The 15714-nt window shown below is 37.9% G+C and overlaps 1 protein-coding gene across 5 annotated transcripts in view; it reads right to left on the bottom strand.

Annotated features, from left to right (window-relative positions):
* PCNX1 (pecanex 1) overlaps window positions 1–15714 on the bottom strand; it is a 188358-nt gene that overhangs the window by 151855 nt on the left and 20789 nt on the right. For all 5 annotated transcript variants that reach the window (XM_055538492.1, XM_055538494.1, XM_055538493.1 and 2 more), the window contains exon 2: window positions 3143–3351. In XM_055538492.1, coding sequence (XP_055394467.1) covers window positions 3143–3351 — 209 coding nt within the window. The remainder of the gene's footprint in view (window positions 1–3142; window positions 3352–15714) is intronic.

The raw sequence follows: 15714 nt of genomic DNA, 5'->3' as shown, positions 1-15714 counted from the left end.
TTTGGCCACCTGATGAGAAGAGCTGACTCATTTGAAAAGGCCCTGATGCGGGAAAGATTGAGGGCAGGAGGAGAAGGGAATGACAGAGGATGAGATGGTTGGATGGCATCACTGACTCAATGGACACGAATTCAGGTAAACTCTGGGAATTGGTGATGAACAGGGAGGCCTGGCGTGCTGTGGTTCACGGGGTCCCAAAGAGTCGGACACGACTGAGGGACTGAACTGAACTGAATCCTAGAGATAGTACTATTATTTGTCTCATCATCCAGATGAGGAAGCCAAGGCATAAAAGTTTAACTCCCCCAAGGTCATACTATCAGGAACTGATTCAAGCCCCTGGCAGATTAAGTGCAGAATCTACATTCTCTTTGCTTACCCACTAAATGGGGGTATGCATTTCATAACAGAAATAGAATAGACTTAAGAACTATGTAGAATCCACTAAAAAATGTATGCACATACACCATATACATATACAAGGGAGTCCCTTGGACAGTAAGGAGAACAAACCAGTCAATTCTAAAGGAAATCAGTCCTGAAAATTCATTGGAAAGACTGATGCTGAAGCTAAGCTCCAGTATTTTGGTCACATGATGCGAACAGCCGACTCAACGGAAAAATCCCCAATGCTGGGAAAGATTAAAGGCAAAAGGAGAAGAGGGCATTAGAGGATGAGATGGCTGGATGGCATCACTGATGCAGTGGACATGAACTTAGGCAAACTCTGGGAGATGGTGAGGGACAGGGAGGCCTGGCGTGCTGCAGTCCATAAAAGAGCCAGACAAGACTGAGTGACTACAATGACCACACAATGTCTCTGAGTGAGGCTTTCTATTTTAAAAGCTGAGTTCCCTCCAAATTTAATACAATTATCATCAAAATTCTACTGAGATTTTCTGGAGGATGAGCAGACAAGGGAACATCTCACAAAAAACTAAGCATACGCATGAGAATAACTAAGATAATATTAAAACAGTGATAAGCTATTCACACTGCTAAGTATTAGGCATATTAGAAAGCCAGTGTATTATAAGTAAAGAGATCAATGGGGCAGAAAACAGAGCCCAGAAATGGACATAATAATGCATTATTCATTTAATGTTGTTGGTCCTAACAAATCTGAAAAAAAAATTAGAAATGTTCTTCAGATTGACTACAAGTTAAAAATAAAAGATAAAATGGTAAAAATACTGAAAGTACACACAGATGCAAATTTACATAATTTGGGGGAAAGAAAAATATCTTACAAAACTTGATATCAAAGACAGAACTAATAAACTTGCACAGAACAGATCATAAAGAAATTAATTGTGGCATATAAATACATAAATAAAATGCCATAAAGTGAGGAAAAGTATTTGACATAAAAGATGAGTTGATATCCTTCATTAAGTATCTTCTCCAAACCAACAGTAAAAAATTAACCACTGATAGGAAAACATACAACTCACAAAATAACAAATTTAAATGGAACAACGTAAGAAAAATGCCTCCGTTTCACTAGTAATCTGAAAACTGAAAAAATTAAACAATGAGATATTTACCAGCTTGTGAAAATACTAAATAATCAGTGCTACCAAAAGAGGGGGGGGAAAAAAAACCTCCAACTGCTCATCACAATAATTAAAAGGTAAAAACTCTTTGGACTTTGGCAATATATATTAAAAAATGGGACATAGTTTTTGAGTAACTCTACTTCTGCTAAATCATGATAAAAAATTTTTAGTCATTTAAAATTTAAACATCACAGTGATCTAATACTTGAATTTAAATTAGAAAATAAATAACTAAAAACAAGATAGCTAAATTAAGCTATTGGATACCCATAAAATGGAATACTGTGCAGTCATTAACAATACTATCACAGGGGGAAAAAAAATACTATCACAGGAAAAAAAGGTTTTCACTAATTTGAAATATTTCCTGAGTACCTATTAGTGCAAGACACTGTTCAAGAACCTAGGAATAAAATAGTTTGTAGGAAAAACAAGGCACTGCCTTCAAGAAACTTATGAATGCAAACAAATGATTAAAATTATTTCAGATAGTGATTTATGCTATGAATAAATTATCACAAGAGTAAAATATCTGTTCAATGAACAAATGGGATAATCGTGTTAGGGATGAAGGAAAATGTAACTGAAAAAGGACAAAGGCTTTAAGTGCACTGAAGATGGCACAGAAATACTGCCCTGTCTTAGAAGATGAATATCCCCTTTTAACGGCATTATTTATACCTTGATATAATATATTATACTGAGTGGAAACATGGCATAGTGGTTAAAAGCATGGACTCCAGAGCCTGAATGCCTGGATTATTTGATCCTTCTCACCTTACTTTCCGCATCTGTAAGTCAGGGATAATAACAGCATCCATCTCATAGAATTGCTTCTGAGGACTGCATGAGCTTAAAAATGTTGTATGCTCATAAAGCAACAATTGAAGAGTTATAATAGGGACACCTATTATTTCTATGAACTCACAACCTTTTGACTATAACAACTAAATTCCTCTGGCTGAGGCTGAGGTAACAGGGTAGAATGTGACTGAGAGCAGCAGGGAGAATATTTTACCTGAGACAGGAAAAGAAAGCCTCTAGGAGGGGGTTACCATTACACAGGAATCAGTCATGCTAAGGTCGAGGGAAGGAACAGCTAAGTTTCTAAGGTAAGAATATAAAATTGAAAAAAATTTACAATAAAGGGAAAACTGCAGATTATAAGTGTCAAGTAAAATATTATCACAGCTTAAGATGCATACACATTTTATATAAAAGTATATAGGTATATGTACATACATGTAACTACATATATGTATAAGTAAAAAATGCTTTGATTTACGAAGTCATATTTTATTATTTCTTTAACTTGTTTGCCACTGCTTTTGGTCTTCGGTGTGTTTAATTATTATACAATTATGATTATTATCACTCAAACATGTTGTTCATTAATAAGGCCAAGGACACCAATTTATCTCCAGATAGTCACCTTTGCTATTGTCTAATGTGACAACCATACCTGTCACTGTATTGACAGTGGTAAAGCCAGGTGAACAGAAGAGGCCTGACGCAATAATCACATCACTGGACACAGGCATCACTGAACATCCTTAAAAACTGAGTGGCACGAGTTTCCTTACCTCGGGCCATTGCTATCTTTTCTCCGTGTTGAACAGTTGCCTTGCTCAGTTTTGGATCGCTGATCTGTGAACTCATTTGCGTTCCTATCTACAATCTCTCCAGCATCCAGGGCTCTGTGGAGTCGATAGTTGACCATCTTCAGAACAATGAAAACAGCAGCTATCACAGGACAATAAACTGCGACTATAATCATGGAAGAAGGAAGGGCCTTAAAGAGAAAGAAAAGACAGGCATTTTAAAATCTTTTATACTTTATTCAACTAGAGAAATCTGTAGCTAAAATAACAAACACACACATTCTCACACAAAGCAACGATTGTGTTCCTAACGCTAAACTGTAAAAGTATAAGACAGCACTATCTAATACAGTAGCCACTCGCTACCTATGGCTATCGAGTGCTCGAAATGAGGCTAGCCCGATTTGAGATGTGCACTCAGAGTAAAATAACAATGGGTTCTGAAAATTTAGCATGGAAAAAAGGGTGCAAAATATCTCAGTCTTTATATTATTTGTTGAAATATATTTAGATTATATTGGGTTAAATAAAATATATAATGCAGCTACTAGAAAATTGTAAATTACCTACATGGCTCACGTTACATGCCCAGTGGACAGCACTGGTATAAATAAAGTTCATGCCAAAAAGCTTATAATCCAAACAGAGAGTTAATGTATCACATTACATAATATGTGAATAAGACAGGGTTGTCTCCAAATATAAATAATCCTTGTTTATGTGCTCCCTGTAACTTTTTTTTACGATATAAACACACTCATTTCCTTGTGCAGCAATGTAAAGACACTATGTTCACTATCTATGCTGAACCTCACTGTCTCTTAAAAAAATAAAAGTTGTTAATAGTTAATCTCATAGATTAACTATGAGAGAAATTGTAGAATTGGGGGAAAAAAATTTCAGGTCTGCCTTTCAAAACAAAGAGTTAACCAGAAGGTCATATTTCTCAATATCTCCTTTAATCAGACATTTTTCCTGAGAGCGTTTAGCCATAAATTTGTAACTAGTAATACAACTACCATTCCCCTGAGGCCTTTCTTTGCTGCCCTACGGTAAGTCACAGTTCAATATCTAGCTATAAGAAAAAAACTGAACAGCAGTTTTGCTTCCAAGTTCAAAACACTAAATTCATTCAGATTATTCTTTTAAGTCCAGGCTCTCTCCTTGTGTGGTTTGGGATCTTTGTTGCCAACTACTAAAGTAGCTGGTGCTTCTACTGAGCTACAACATAAACAATCATTGGTCTATTTGGAGACAAAAACGGAACTTAAATTTTTATTAGCTTTAAAGTTGTCTGCTCTGTCCTTGTGTAACAGAAAAGGGAGTAAAAATAAAGCAGCAAAAATAAATCTGGCAAATGAAAACAAAAATTAGCAGAATTTCAAAGCAGTATGCCTGGGGATTGGGTGGTGAACCATAGGTACTAATCCTGTCCTAAACCATAAATTCCATCCATCAGTAATGTATGAACCAACTTTCCTTAATACTTTTTCAGATAAAGAAAAACTAGACAGCAATAACAAGGGGACTGCCTTCCTTCCAGAGTCTACCCTCAAATCCATCAGTCCTGTGGCTATTTCGCTTGGCACAAAGGGTCAACTGGGGGAAGAATTAAGAACCATTTTTCTAGAGCTACAGTGGGACAGTCAATTGGCACTGGGATCTAGCTTTTCTACTGGTATACCTGAAGCTTGGGGATACTACCTTTACTTAATCATCCTAATGGAAAATTTCTTTTTGCTTATTCACCAAAAAAAAAAAAGAAAGAAAGAAAGGTAAGTGTATAAGCTAAATCCTACAAAGTGCAGAATTCAGTTCCCTATCTGTACCACGTTTCACTTCCGGCAGACAGAGAATGCTGGGGGAAAAAGGAAGATGAAGGTCTTGGTAACCAAACATTGTCCATAAACTAGAAAATGACTATTAATTAGAGGTAAAGGAAGAGGTTAGGTCATAAAGAAAAGGTGGTTTTTTTTTTTTTTTTGGCCACACTGCCCAGGATCTCCGTTCCCAGACTAGAGATTGAACTCAAGCCATGGCAGTTGAAATGTGGAGTCCTAACCACTGGATCTCCAGGAAAATCCCCAAAGGAATTCTTTTATTTTTATCTCATCTTTTTAGTCCAAAGAGTATGTATCTTACTACGTAGGCAGAACTTTTGCACAAGTAAGTGAGGTAGTCACTTCTGAACTTTAGGACAATCCCATTCATCAAGGCACCCCATGGTAGGTGGTTATTGGGGGAGATGTTTATGAAAGTGTTACAAGGAACTGGGAAGAAGAACCAGGAAGTAGTAATATCTTAACTGCTTAGTATTTTCAACACACGTATCTATATTAGCTTCCAGTAGGGTTTATCCCATTACCTGTGGAGTCCCAAAGGAATGTTTTTAACCTTAGAGGTTTCTCAGGGAGGCTGCCCCCAAAGGACTCAGAAAGGCCCTCGTATCACAACCACAGCTTGAGGAATTCAGCTCTCTTGCCACAGTCCCCTTCAGGGGATAGAGGTTAACGATTCCAAGTTAAGTATTTCCTTTCAGAGGATGGGGCTGGAGAAGACAAGAAACTATTCCCATTGTCAAGATTCAGACATACATACCCAAAGAAAAAAATCTCAAAATGTAATTTTCTGTAATTCCAACTACATAGTCAAATTGATTTCAGCAGGCCACCTGGGAACCTCTCACAAGCTCAGAATATACTTTCCCCAAGGCACTGGCTTACAAATGAACTATTGAAACTTGAACCTACCCATATTCCTGCGCTCTCCTGGAAGCTCAGACAGTGAATAATCTGCCTACAATGCAGAAGGCCTAAGTTCAATTCCTGGGTTAGGAAGATACCCTGGAAAAGAGAATGGCAACCCACTCCAGTATTCTTGCTTGGAGAATCCCATGGACAGAGAAGGCTGGTGGGCTACAGACCGTGGGGTTGCAAAGAGTCGGACACAACTGAGTGACTAACACATACACACATACATATTTCTGCACATTAGAATTTTATCTACATACTATTTTAATATGAATAGAACTGTTAAAAATACTAGATCTTTTTCTGTTTACACTTGCATTTTATATTTATGTCACTCTAAAACATGTACTTGTGTTTACATTTTTATCTACAGTAGAATGCGCTTAGGAAAGCAACATTAAAAAATACATATCAACAAGTTGGAAAGAGACCAAAGTAATATATACAGTACATACAGGCCACCATCAATATACATGTGTTAGGAGTAAAGAAAGGCAGCTTAAAACATATACAAGAAGACAGAGCACAAATGTGAAAAATAAGGGAGGGAATAAAAGTCCTAAGAAATAAAAGTAAGGCTGTCTACTGATGGACTAAAATTATCTTCCATAATTTATAGAATCTATCTATACTTTAAATTTTCCCAACAAGAAAAAAAAAGCTATTAGATGATCTGAATCTGTAAATTTTGGTGAAAGTCAATGTCTTTAGTTAAAATGTTATATTTGAGTGCAGGCTGAGTTGCTTCAGGCGTGTCCGACTCTTTGTCACCCTGTAGACTGTAGCTCACCAGGCCCCTCTGTCCATGGGATTCTCCAGGCAAGAATACTAAAGAGGGTTGCCATGCCCACCTCCAGGGGATTTCCCTACCCAGGGATGGAACCTGCATCTCCTACTTCTCCCACACTGACAGGTGGGTTCTTTACCACTCTATTTCTATCCTCCTGTTTCATAAAACAATTTTGTTCAATTCATTTACATATATCTTTAGTTATCTAACTAAAAGCCATCATGAAAAAAAAAAAAGCCATCATGAGTTATCTAACATAGGCTTACACAGCACATTATCATCATTTTGGCATATATCATTTAAATTATAACACTTTTGAATATGTATGATGTTGTTACTGGAAACTGGGTTTATAACAGATACCCATTTGTGTTTTATTAGGACAATTTTTATTCCTTTTCTGTTCATCTCATAAATGCATATTCTTATCTCCATATCAACAAAAACAAGACCAGGAGCTGACTGTGGCTCAGATCATGAACTCCTTATTACCAAATTTAGACTAAAATTGAAGAAAGTAGGGAAAACCACTAGACCATTCAGGTATGACCTAAATCAAATCCCTTATGATTATACAGTGGAAGTGAGAAGTAGATTTAGGGGCCTAGATCTGATAGATAGAGTGCCTGATGAACTGTGGAATGAGGTTCGTGACACTGTACAGGAGACAGGGATCAAGACCATCCCCATGGAAAAGAAATGCAAAAAAGCAAAATGGCTGTCTGGGGAGGCCTTACAAATAGCTGTGAAAAGAAGAGAAGCGAAAAGCAAAGGAGAAAAGGAAAGATATAAGCATCTGAATGCAGAGTTCCAAAGAATAGCAAGGAGAGATAAGAAAGCCTTCCTCAGCGATCAATGCAAAAAAATAGAGGAAAACAACAGAATGGGAAAGACTAGAGATCTCTTCAAGAAACTTAGAGAGACCAAGGGAACATTTCATGCAAAGATGGGCTCGATAAAGGACAGAACTGGCATGGACCTAACAGAAGCAGAAGATATTAACAAGAGGTGGCAAGAATACACAGAAGAACTGTACAAAAAAGATCTTCACGACCCAGATAATCACGATGGTGTGATCACTGATCTAGAGCCGGACATCCTGGAATGTGAAGTCAAGTGGGCCTTAGAAAGCATCACTACGAACAAAGCTAGTGGAGGTGATGGAATTCCAGTTGAGCTATTCCAAATCCTGAAAGATGATGCTGTGCAAGTGCTGCACTCAATATGCCAGCAAATTTGGAAAACTCAGCAGTGGCCACAGGACTGGAAAAGGTCAGTTTTCATTCCAATCCCAAAGAAAGGCAATGCCAAAGAATGCTCAAACTACCGCACAGTTGCACTCATCTCACATGCTAGAAAATAATGCTCAAAATTCTCCAAGCCAGGCTTCAGCAATACGTGAACTGTGAACTTCCTGATGCTCAAGCTGGTTTTAGAAAAGGCAGAGGAACCAGAGATGAAATTGCCAACATCCGCTGGATCATGGAAAAAGCAAGAGAGTTCCAGAAAAACATGTTTCTGCTTTATTGACTATGTCAAAGCCTTTGACTGTGTGGATCACAATAAACTGTGGAAAATTCTGAAAGAGATGGGAATACCAGACCACCTGACCTGCCTCTTGAGAAACCTATATGCAGGTCAGGAAACAACAGTTAGAACTGGACATAGAACAAAAGACTGGTTCCAAATGGGAAAAGGAGTACGTCAAGGCTGTATATTATCACCCTGCTTATTTAACTTATATGCAGAGTACATCATGAGAAACACTGGACTGGAAGAAACACAAACTGGAATCAAGATTGCCGGGAGAAATATCAATCACCTCAGATATGCAGATGACACCACCTTTATGGCAGAAAGTGAAGAAGAACTAAAAAGCCTCTTGATGAAAGTGAAAGTGGGAGTGAAAAGGTTGGCTTAAAGCTCAACATTCAGACAACAAAGATCATGGCATCCAGTCCCATCACTTCATGGGAAATAGATGGGGAAACAGTGGAAACAGTGTCATTTATTTTTTGGGGCTCCAAAACCACTACAGATGGTGACTGCAGCCATGAAATTAAAAGACGCTTACTCCTCGGAAGGAAAGTTATAACCAACCTAGATAGCATATTCAAAAGCAGAGACCTTACTTTGCCAACAAAGGTCCGTCTAGTCGAGGCTATGGTTTTTCCTGCGCTCAGGTATGGATGTGAGAATTGGACTGTGAAGAAGGCTGAGCGCCGAAGAATTGATGCTTTTGAACTGTGGTGTTGGAGAAGACTCTTGAGAGTCCCTTGGACTGCAAGGAGATCCAACCAGTCCATTCTGAAGGAGATCAGCCCTGGGATTTCTTTGGAAGGAATGATGCTAAAGGTGAAACTCCAGTACTTTGGCCACCTCACGCGAAGAGTTGACTCACTGGAAAAGACTGATTCTGGGAAGGATTGGGGGCAGGAGGAGAAGGGGACGACAGAGGATGAGATGGCTGGATGGCATCACTGACTCTATGGACATGAGTCTGAGTGAACTCTGGGAGTTAGTGATGGACAGGGAGGCCTGGCGTGCTGCGATTCATGGGGTCGCAAAGAGTCAGACACAACTGAGCGACTGAACTGAACTGATCTCCATAACTGAGTCACACACATTGTTTCATCGTTAATAATTCATTATGGCATTCAAAACTTGCAGTTGCAACAGTTGGACATCACTTAGTGACTAAACAACAACAAACTCTCATCATAGTTACCATAACTATACTAAATTTTTTAGGACTTAAAAAAGAAAACCATGTTGTTGAAAACACAATAAAGCAACTGGGGAAAATAAGTAAGCAAGCAAGCAGCAGCAATATTTCAGATAATATGGCAATTCTTTCTTTGTTGAGGGACAGTTGGGTGGTAGAATCTAGCCTTACATAGGCATACCTATATGAATCTAGACTTATACAGGCATACCTCAGAGCTATCATAGGTTTGAATTTAGAGCACTGCAATAAAGTGAGTCATGAGAGAAATCACTATTTATGGCAACTATAGTCTTAAGAAATGTATTTCTTAAATAATGAGAGTTGAAATTAGAAATTATTCTTTATCCATGGGCTGCAGAATGGCTACTGCATTAGTAAATATGAAAAAAACATGAATCTCATTGTACATCTCTAGCTAAGCTCTTAACAGGCCAGGTATGTTGTCAATGAGCAGTAATATTTTGAAAGTGATCTTTTTTTTTTTACCAAAAAAAAAAAAAAAAAACTCAAATGAAATTATAAGAACATAAATTGAGAAGCAGCAATGTTTTGTTTTTAATTAAAAAAAATTTTTTTTCAATTTTTAAAGGTTATTTTCATTTACAGTTATTACAAAATCATTGGCCATATTCCCCATGTTGTACAATATATCGCTGAGCCTATCTTACACCCAACAGATTGTACCTTTCACTCCTCTACCTTTATATTGCCCCCCTACCCCTATTGGTAACTAATAGTTTATTTTCTATTATCTGTGAGTCTTTGTTACATTCACTAGTCTGCTGTATTTTTTAGATCCTACATGTAAGTGATATTATATAGTACTTCTCTTTCTCTGTCTTATTTCACTTAGTATAATGCCCTCCAAGTCCATTCATATTGCTACAAAAGGCAAATTTTCATTCTTTTTTATGGTTGGTAGTATTTCATTGTGTATATATATACACCACTCCTTCTTTATCCATTCATCTGTTGGATTCTTAGGTTGCTTCCATATCTTGGCTATTATAAATAAAGCTATCAACATTAGGATGCATATTTTCAAATCAGTGTTTTCTTTTTTTTTTTAAGAAATACACACAGAAGAGGAACTACTGGATCATACAGTTCTGGTTTTAGGTTTTTTGAGAAACTTCCATACTGTTTTCCACCATGGCTGTACCAATTTACAGTCCCACCAACAATGTACTGCGAAGTCACTTCAGTCGTGTCCGACTCTGTGCGACCCCACAGATGGCAGCCCACCAGGCCCCGCCATCCCTGGGATTCTCCAGGCAAGAACACTGGAGTGGGTTGCCATTTCCTCCTCAATGCATGAAAGTGAAAAGTGAAAAGTGAAAGTGAAGTCGCTCAGTCATGTCCGACTCTTAGTGACCCCATGGACTGCAGCCTACCAGGCTCCTCCGTCCATGGGATTTTCCAGGCAAGAGTACTGGAGTGGGGTGCCGTTGCCTTCTCCCAACAATGTACTAGAGTTTCCTTTTCTCCACATTCTAACCAGTATTTGTTATGTGTCTTCTTTCTGATGACAGTCATCTCAACAGGTGTGAGGCGATATTTCATCGTGGCTGTGATTTGCACTTCCCTGAAGATCAGCAATGTTGAGCAACTTTTCATGTGCCTATCGGCCATCTACATTTCCTCTTTGGAAAAATGTCTATTTGGTTCTTCTGCCCATTTTTTAATTAGGCTGGTTTTTTGGGTTTATTTTGCACTGAGTTGTATGAGCTGATTATATATGTTGGATATTAATCCCTTACCAGTCATGTCACTTGCAAATATTTTCTCCCATTCAGTAGGCTAATCTTTTTGTTGTGATGGTGGTTTTCTTTGCTGTGCAAACAATTTTAATTAGATCCCATTTGTTTATTTTTGCTTGTATTTCCTTTACATTAGGAAGACAGATCCAAAAAAATACTGCTGCAATTTATGTCAGAGAGTGTCTGCCAATATTTTCCTCTAGGAGTTTTATAGTATCCAGTCTTACACTTAGGTCTTTAATCCATTTGAACTTCAGCTGTCCAATTTTCTGAGTACCACTTGGAAGGGACTGCCTTTTCTCCCTTGTATAGTGTTGACTCGTTTGTCGTAGATTAATTGACCATAAATGCAAGGACTTATTTCTATTGATCTGTGTGTCTGTTTTTGGAAAGGTACCAATGTTTTGCTTTACATATGTTTTTCTGAGTAAACCTAACCATCCTGGAAAAAGAATGGGGTACCCTATATTAAGAACCATCTTGATTCATATCTCCTTTTGTAAGTTAGTTAACTTGACATTCTGTTGTATGAGTCATTCTTTTAATAGTTTAATCAGTCTAAGTAAATCCCTGAGTAAACTGATAAAAAAAATTAATCATATGGTAAATATGAGGACCAGAAGCTATCTCATAAAGTCCAACTTAAACTGCTTAACCTATTTCTTTATTCTGTCTCTGATATATTCTATTGAAATAATTTTTTAGAATTTATAGTAAGTGAAAATAAGAAATCTGTCACATGACTGCGATTCTGAAGAATAGAAGCTAGGTTATTATCGTTTTACTACACCTCAAAAAAAAAAACAACAGTTCAGGGTATATTCAGTGAGATTATCTTAGAGGCAAATATATGAAAAATAATGGAATTCTTTGTGCACTTAATAGCCATACTCCTATAAAAGTAGGGTACAATATAAGCACAAATAACAATGGTTCAGATTTAAGGCTTAAAAATCAAAACATTTAATTCAGTAACAAAAGCATTAAGCCATAGGAAAATTACAAGGATCAATAAAAATAAATATTTTTAAATAAAATATGAATACACAAAAAATAGGTTATCAAGCATTATTATTTGATTGTATATTCTTTCATGTTTCACTAAAAACAGAATGCAATAAATTGCAAGTTGAGATCTAACACAAGAATGAAAGTCAGTTAAGATTTACAAATTAAAAGTATACTAGCAAATTTCCCTAGTGGCCCAGTGGTTAAGAATCACCTTGCAATGTAGCGCCACAGGTTTGATCCCTGCTCTGGGAAGATCCCACTTGTCATGGGGCAACTAAGCCCATGAGTCACAACTACAGAGCCCACGCACTGCGACTACTGAAGCCCCACACACAGCAACTTGAGAGGAGCCCCACTTGCTGCAAGTAGAGAAAGCCCGTCCATATGGCAAGGAAGACCCAGCACAGCCAAAATTTAAAAAAAAAGTATACTGGCTCTCTTAAGAGTATTAACAGAATGCATGTTATCATTCTTGCCCTGAACTCACTCAACTGGCTTGAAACAGAATGATGGTATTGCATGCTATATAATCCATTTCTAGTTTAAAAGTAAATGCTCAAATAGGCAATGTATCACACACCAGAGTTTACGTGAGGTAAATATGAAAGCTGCTCAACAGAAAAAAAGAATGAAGGGAAGTACAGTTTATCTTACTGCTGCCACTTCCTCAGTTTCCATAATGGTAAATGACACACTCAACTCAAGGAATAAGAGTTTTATTCATTCACTGAACATATATTTATTGAATACTGATTTAAGCCCCAGCTACCCTGCAATAAATAAGATCCTTTCTCTCTCCTGGAGCATCTTAGGAGAATGACTATGCTTTTACCAAGTGCTACGTGCTTAAAATGGCAAAGTATCTGTCTCACAACAATCCTTTGAAGAAAGTACTATCACTATCTACATCTCTTACAAATAGGAAAACTTAAAGGCTTATGAAGTCATTGTCTGTAGCTGGTAAACTGGCAAAAACAGGATTTACATCCAGTCTAACTTCAGTGGTTGAGAACCTGAGTTTTTAACCATTGTAAGTAGACAGTCTCCCTCCAAGGCAATGTTAACTTTTTTTTTCATTGCTGCCATCTTAAGGAGTCAGTCGTTTGAGACATTTTCCCCCTAAGTGTTTCCTGTGAAATAATAAAAAATACATATATTGGTTTCTGTCCCCGGTTCCTGCACAGAGCTCCTAAACACTTTCGATTTCCTAAATGATAAGAGCACAAAGAGCATCTGTCACTCTCGTTCCTCACATGTAAATCCCTTGGAATTTCCTGGGTGATAGAAAGGCCTGTTTTCTAAAGAGGTGACTCTGGGTGGGCTCCTGAATTGGGGCTGGTCACCAGAAAGACCAAGCCATGATTAGAAGCTTGGGATTTTCAGCCTCATCCTTCAAGCTCCATACGGTTTGAAAAGGGTTGGAAATGGAGTTAATAACTGATCAGGCCTGTGTGAGGCAATCTCCATAACATCCCAATAGTATGAAGAGAGTTTCCAGGTTGGTGAATACAGAGAGGTGATGGCGGGCCGCACACCCAGAGAGGGTATGAAAGCTGGGAACTCTTTCCAAAAAAGTTCCAGCCCTTGAAATAACTGCACCTTGTGCTGCTACTTACATATTCATGAGGACAACAATTTCAGATTTTGCTCATAAAAAACTGGATTTAAACAGACAGCAAATGCTGCACCTCTGTAGCTGGAGTGAAGAAGCACATGTAATAGCAGCAGCAATGGCAAAAACAAATAGTATTTTAAGTAAACACAGCAGGGAAAAAGGCCCGCATAAGACCAATAAGTGAAAGGATATTAAATTTTAATAAAACCTGTTTATAATACAGGCATACCTTGTAGATATTGTAGGTTTAGTTTCAGACCACTATAATAAAGTGAACAACACAGTGAAGTAAGCCACATGAATTTTTTGGTTTTATATATATATATATATACACACACTATACTGTAGTGTATTAAGTGTGAAATAGTATGTCTAAAAAAATGCACATACCTTAATTTAAAAATACTTTATTGCTAAAAAATGCTAACCATAATCTAAGACTTCAGCAAGTCATAATCTTCTTACAAAAGTAACATCAAATATCACTGATCATAATAAAAAATTTAGTAATAATGAAAATTGTGAAATAATGTGCGAATTACCAAAACATGATGCAGGGACACAAGAAAACAACACTGTTGGAAAAATGGTGCCAACGGACTTGCTGAACGGGTTGCCACAAAGCTTCAACGTGTGAAAAAATACAATACCTATGAAGCATAATAAAGGGAAGCCACAACAAAATGAGGTATGCCTGTACATGCTACAAAATCTGGCTAACTCAGCCCTCCCTCCAAAATGATGAGTAAGACAAATTATCTCACTGAGAACCATAACTAAATTGCAGGAGATTTATAATGGGCTTCCAATGTATTCACATAATATGCTAGTTCAGAAGGGGAGCCAAGATTAAAGATATAATTAGATGGTGATTGCAAGGGCAGCTCTGAGAGTTCTAGACTCAGAATAAATACTGAAAAAGATCCGGGGACACTTAGTTCACCCCAGTCAATCACAAGAAAGCTTTCAGACACAGATTAATCAGAAGAGTATCTTGCATGACTGTAGAAGAGCACGGTGGAAAGTGACCGTGATGGTCATCTTGAGGCCAAAGGGAAGAAACAACAGAGGCAATCTGTATAACCTTGAACCAGTGGTTTAACTTCTAGGAGCCTTTGTTTCCTCACTAGAAAAATAGGGATAGTAACAATATCTTCATTTCACAGAGCTACAATAAGTATTAAGTGAGAAAACTTGAAAGGAGATAGTGCATGGGCATATAATAGCACAACTATTCAATGTTGTTATTAATATTTGAACAATGTAGCAACAAAGGTCCATATAGTCAAAACCATGGCTTTACCAGTAATCGTGTATGGATGTGAGACCTGGACCATAAAAAAGACAGAGCACTGAAGAATTGATGCTTTTGAACTGTGGTGCTAGAGAAGACTTTTGACAGTCCCTTGGACTGCAAGGAGATCAAACCAGTCAGTCCTAAAGATCAGTTCAGTTCAGTTCAGTTGCTCAGTCGTGTCCGACTCTTTGTGACCCCATGAATCGCAGCACACCAGGCCTCCCTCTGTCCATCACCAACTCCCAGAGTTCACTCAAACTCATGTCCATCAAGTCAGTGATGCCATCCAGCCATCTCATCCTATGTCGTCCCTTTCTCCTCCTGCCCCCAATCCCTCCCAGCATCAGAGTCTTTTCCAATGAGTCAACTCTTCGCATGAGGTGGCCAAAGTACTGGAGTTTCAGCTTTAGCAACATTCCTTTCAAAGAACACCAAGGACTGAACTCCTTTAGGATGGACTGGTTGGATCTCCTTGCAGTCCAAGGGACTCTCAAGAGTCTTCTCCAACACCACAGTTCAAAAGCATCAATTCTTTGACGCTCAGCCTTCTTCACAGTCCAACTCTCACACCCACACAACTACTGGAAAAACCATAGCCTTCAC

This window comes from Bubalus kerabau, chromosome 10 (genome assembly GCF_029407905.1).
Source record: "Bubalus kerabau isolate K-KA32 ecotype Philippines breed swamp buffalo chromosome 10, PCC_UOA_SB_1v2, whole genome shotgun sequence".
Taxonomy (NCBI): Eukaryota; Metazoa; Chordata; class Mammalia; order Artiodactyla; family Bovidae; genus Bubalus; species Bubalus kerabau.
Note: the sequence above shows the minus strand (reverse complement) of the source record. Positions and strands in the feature narration are given on the sequence as shown.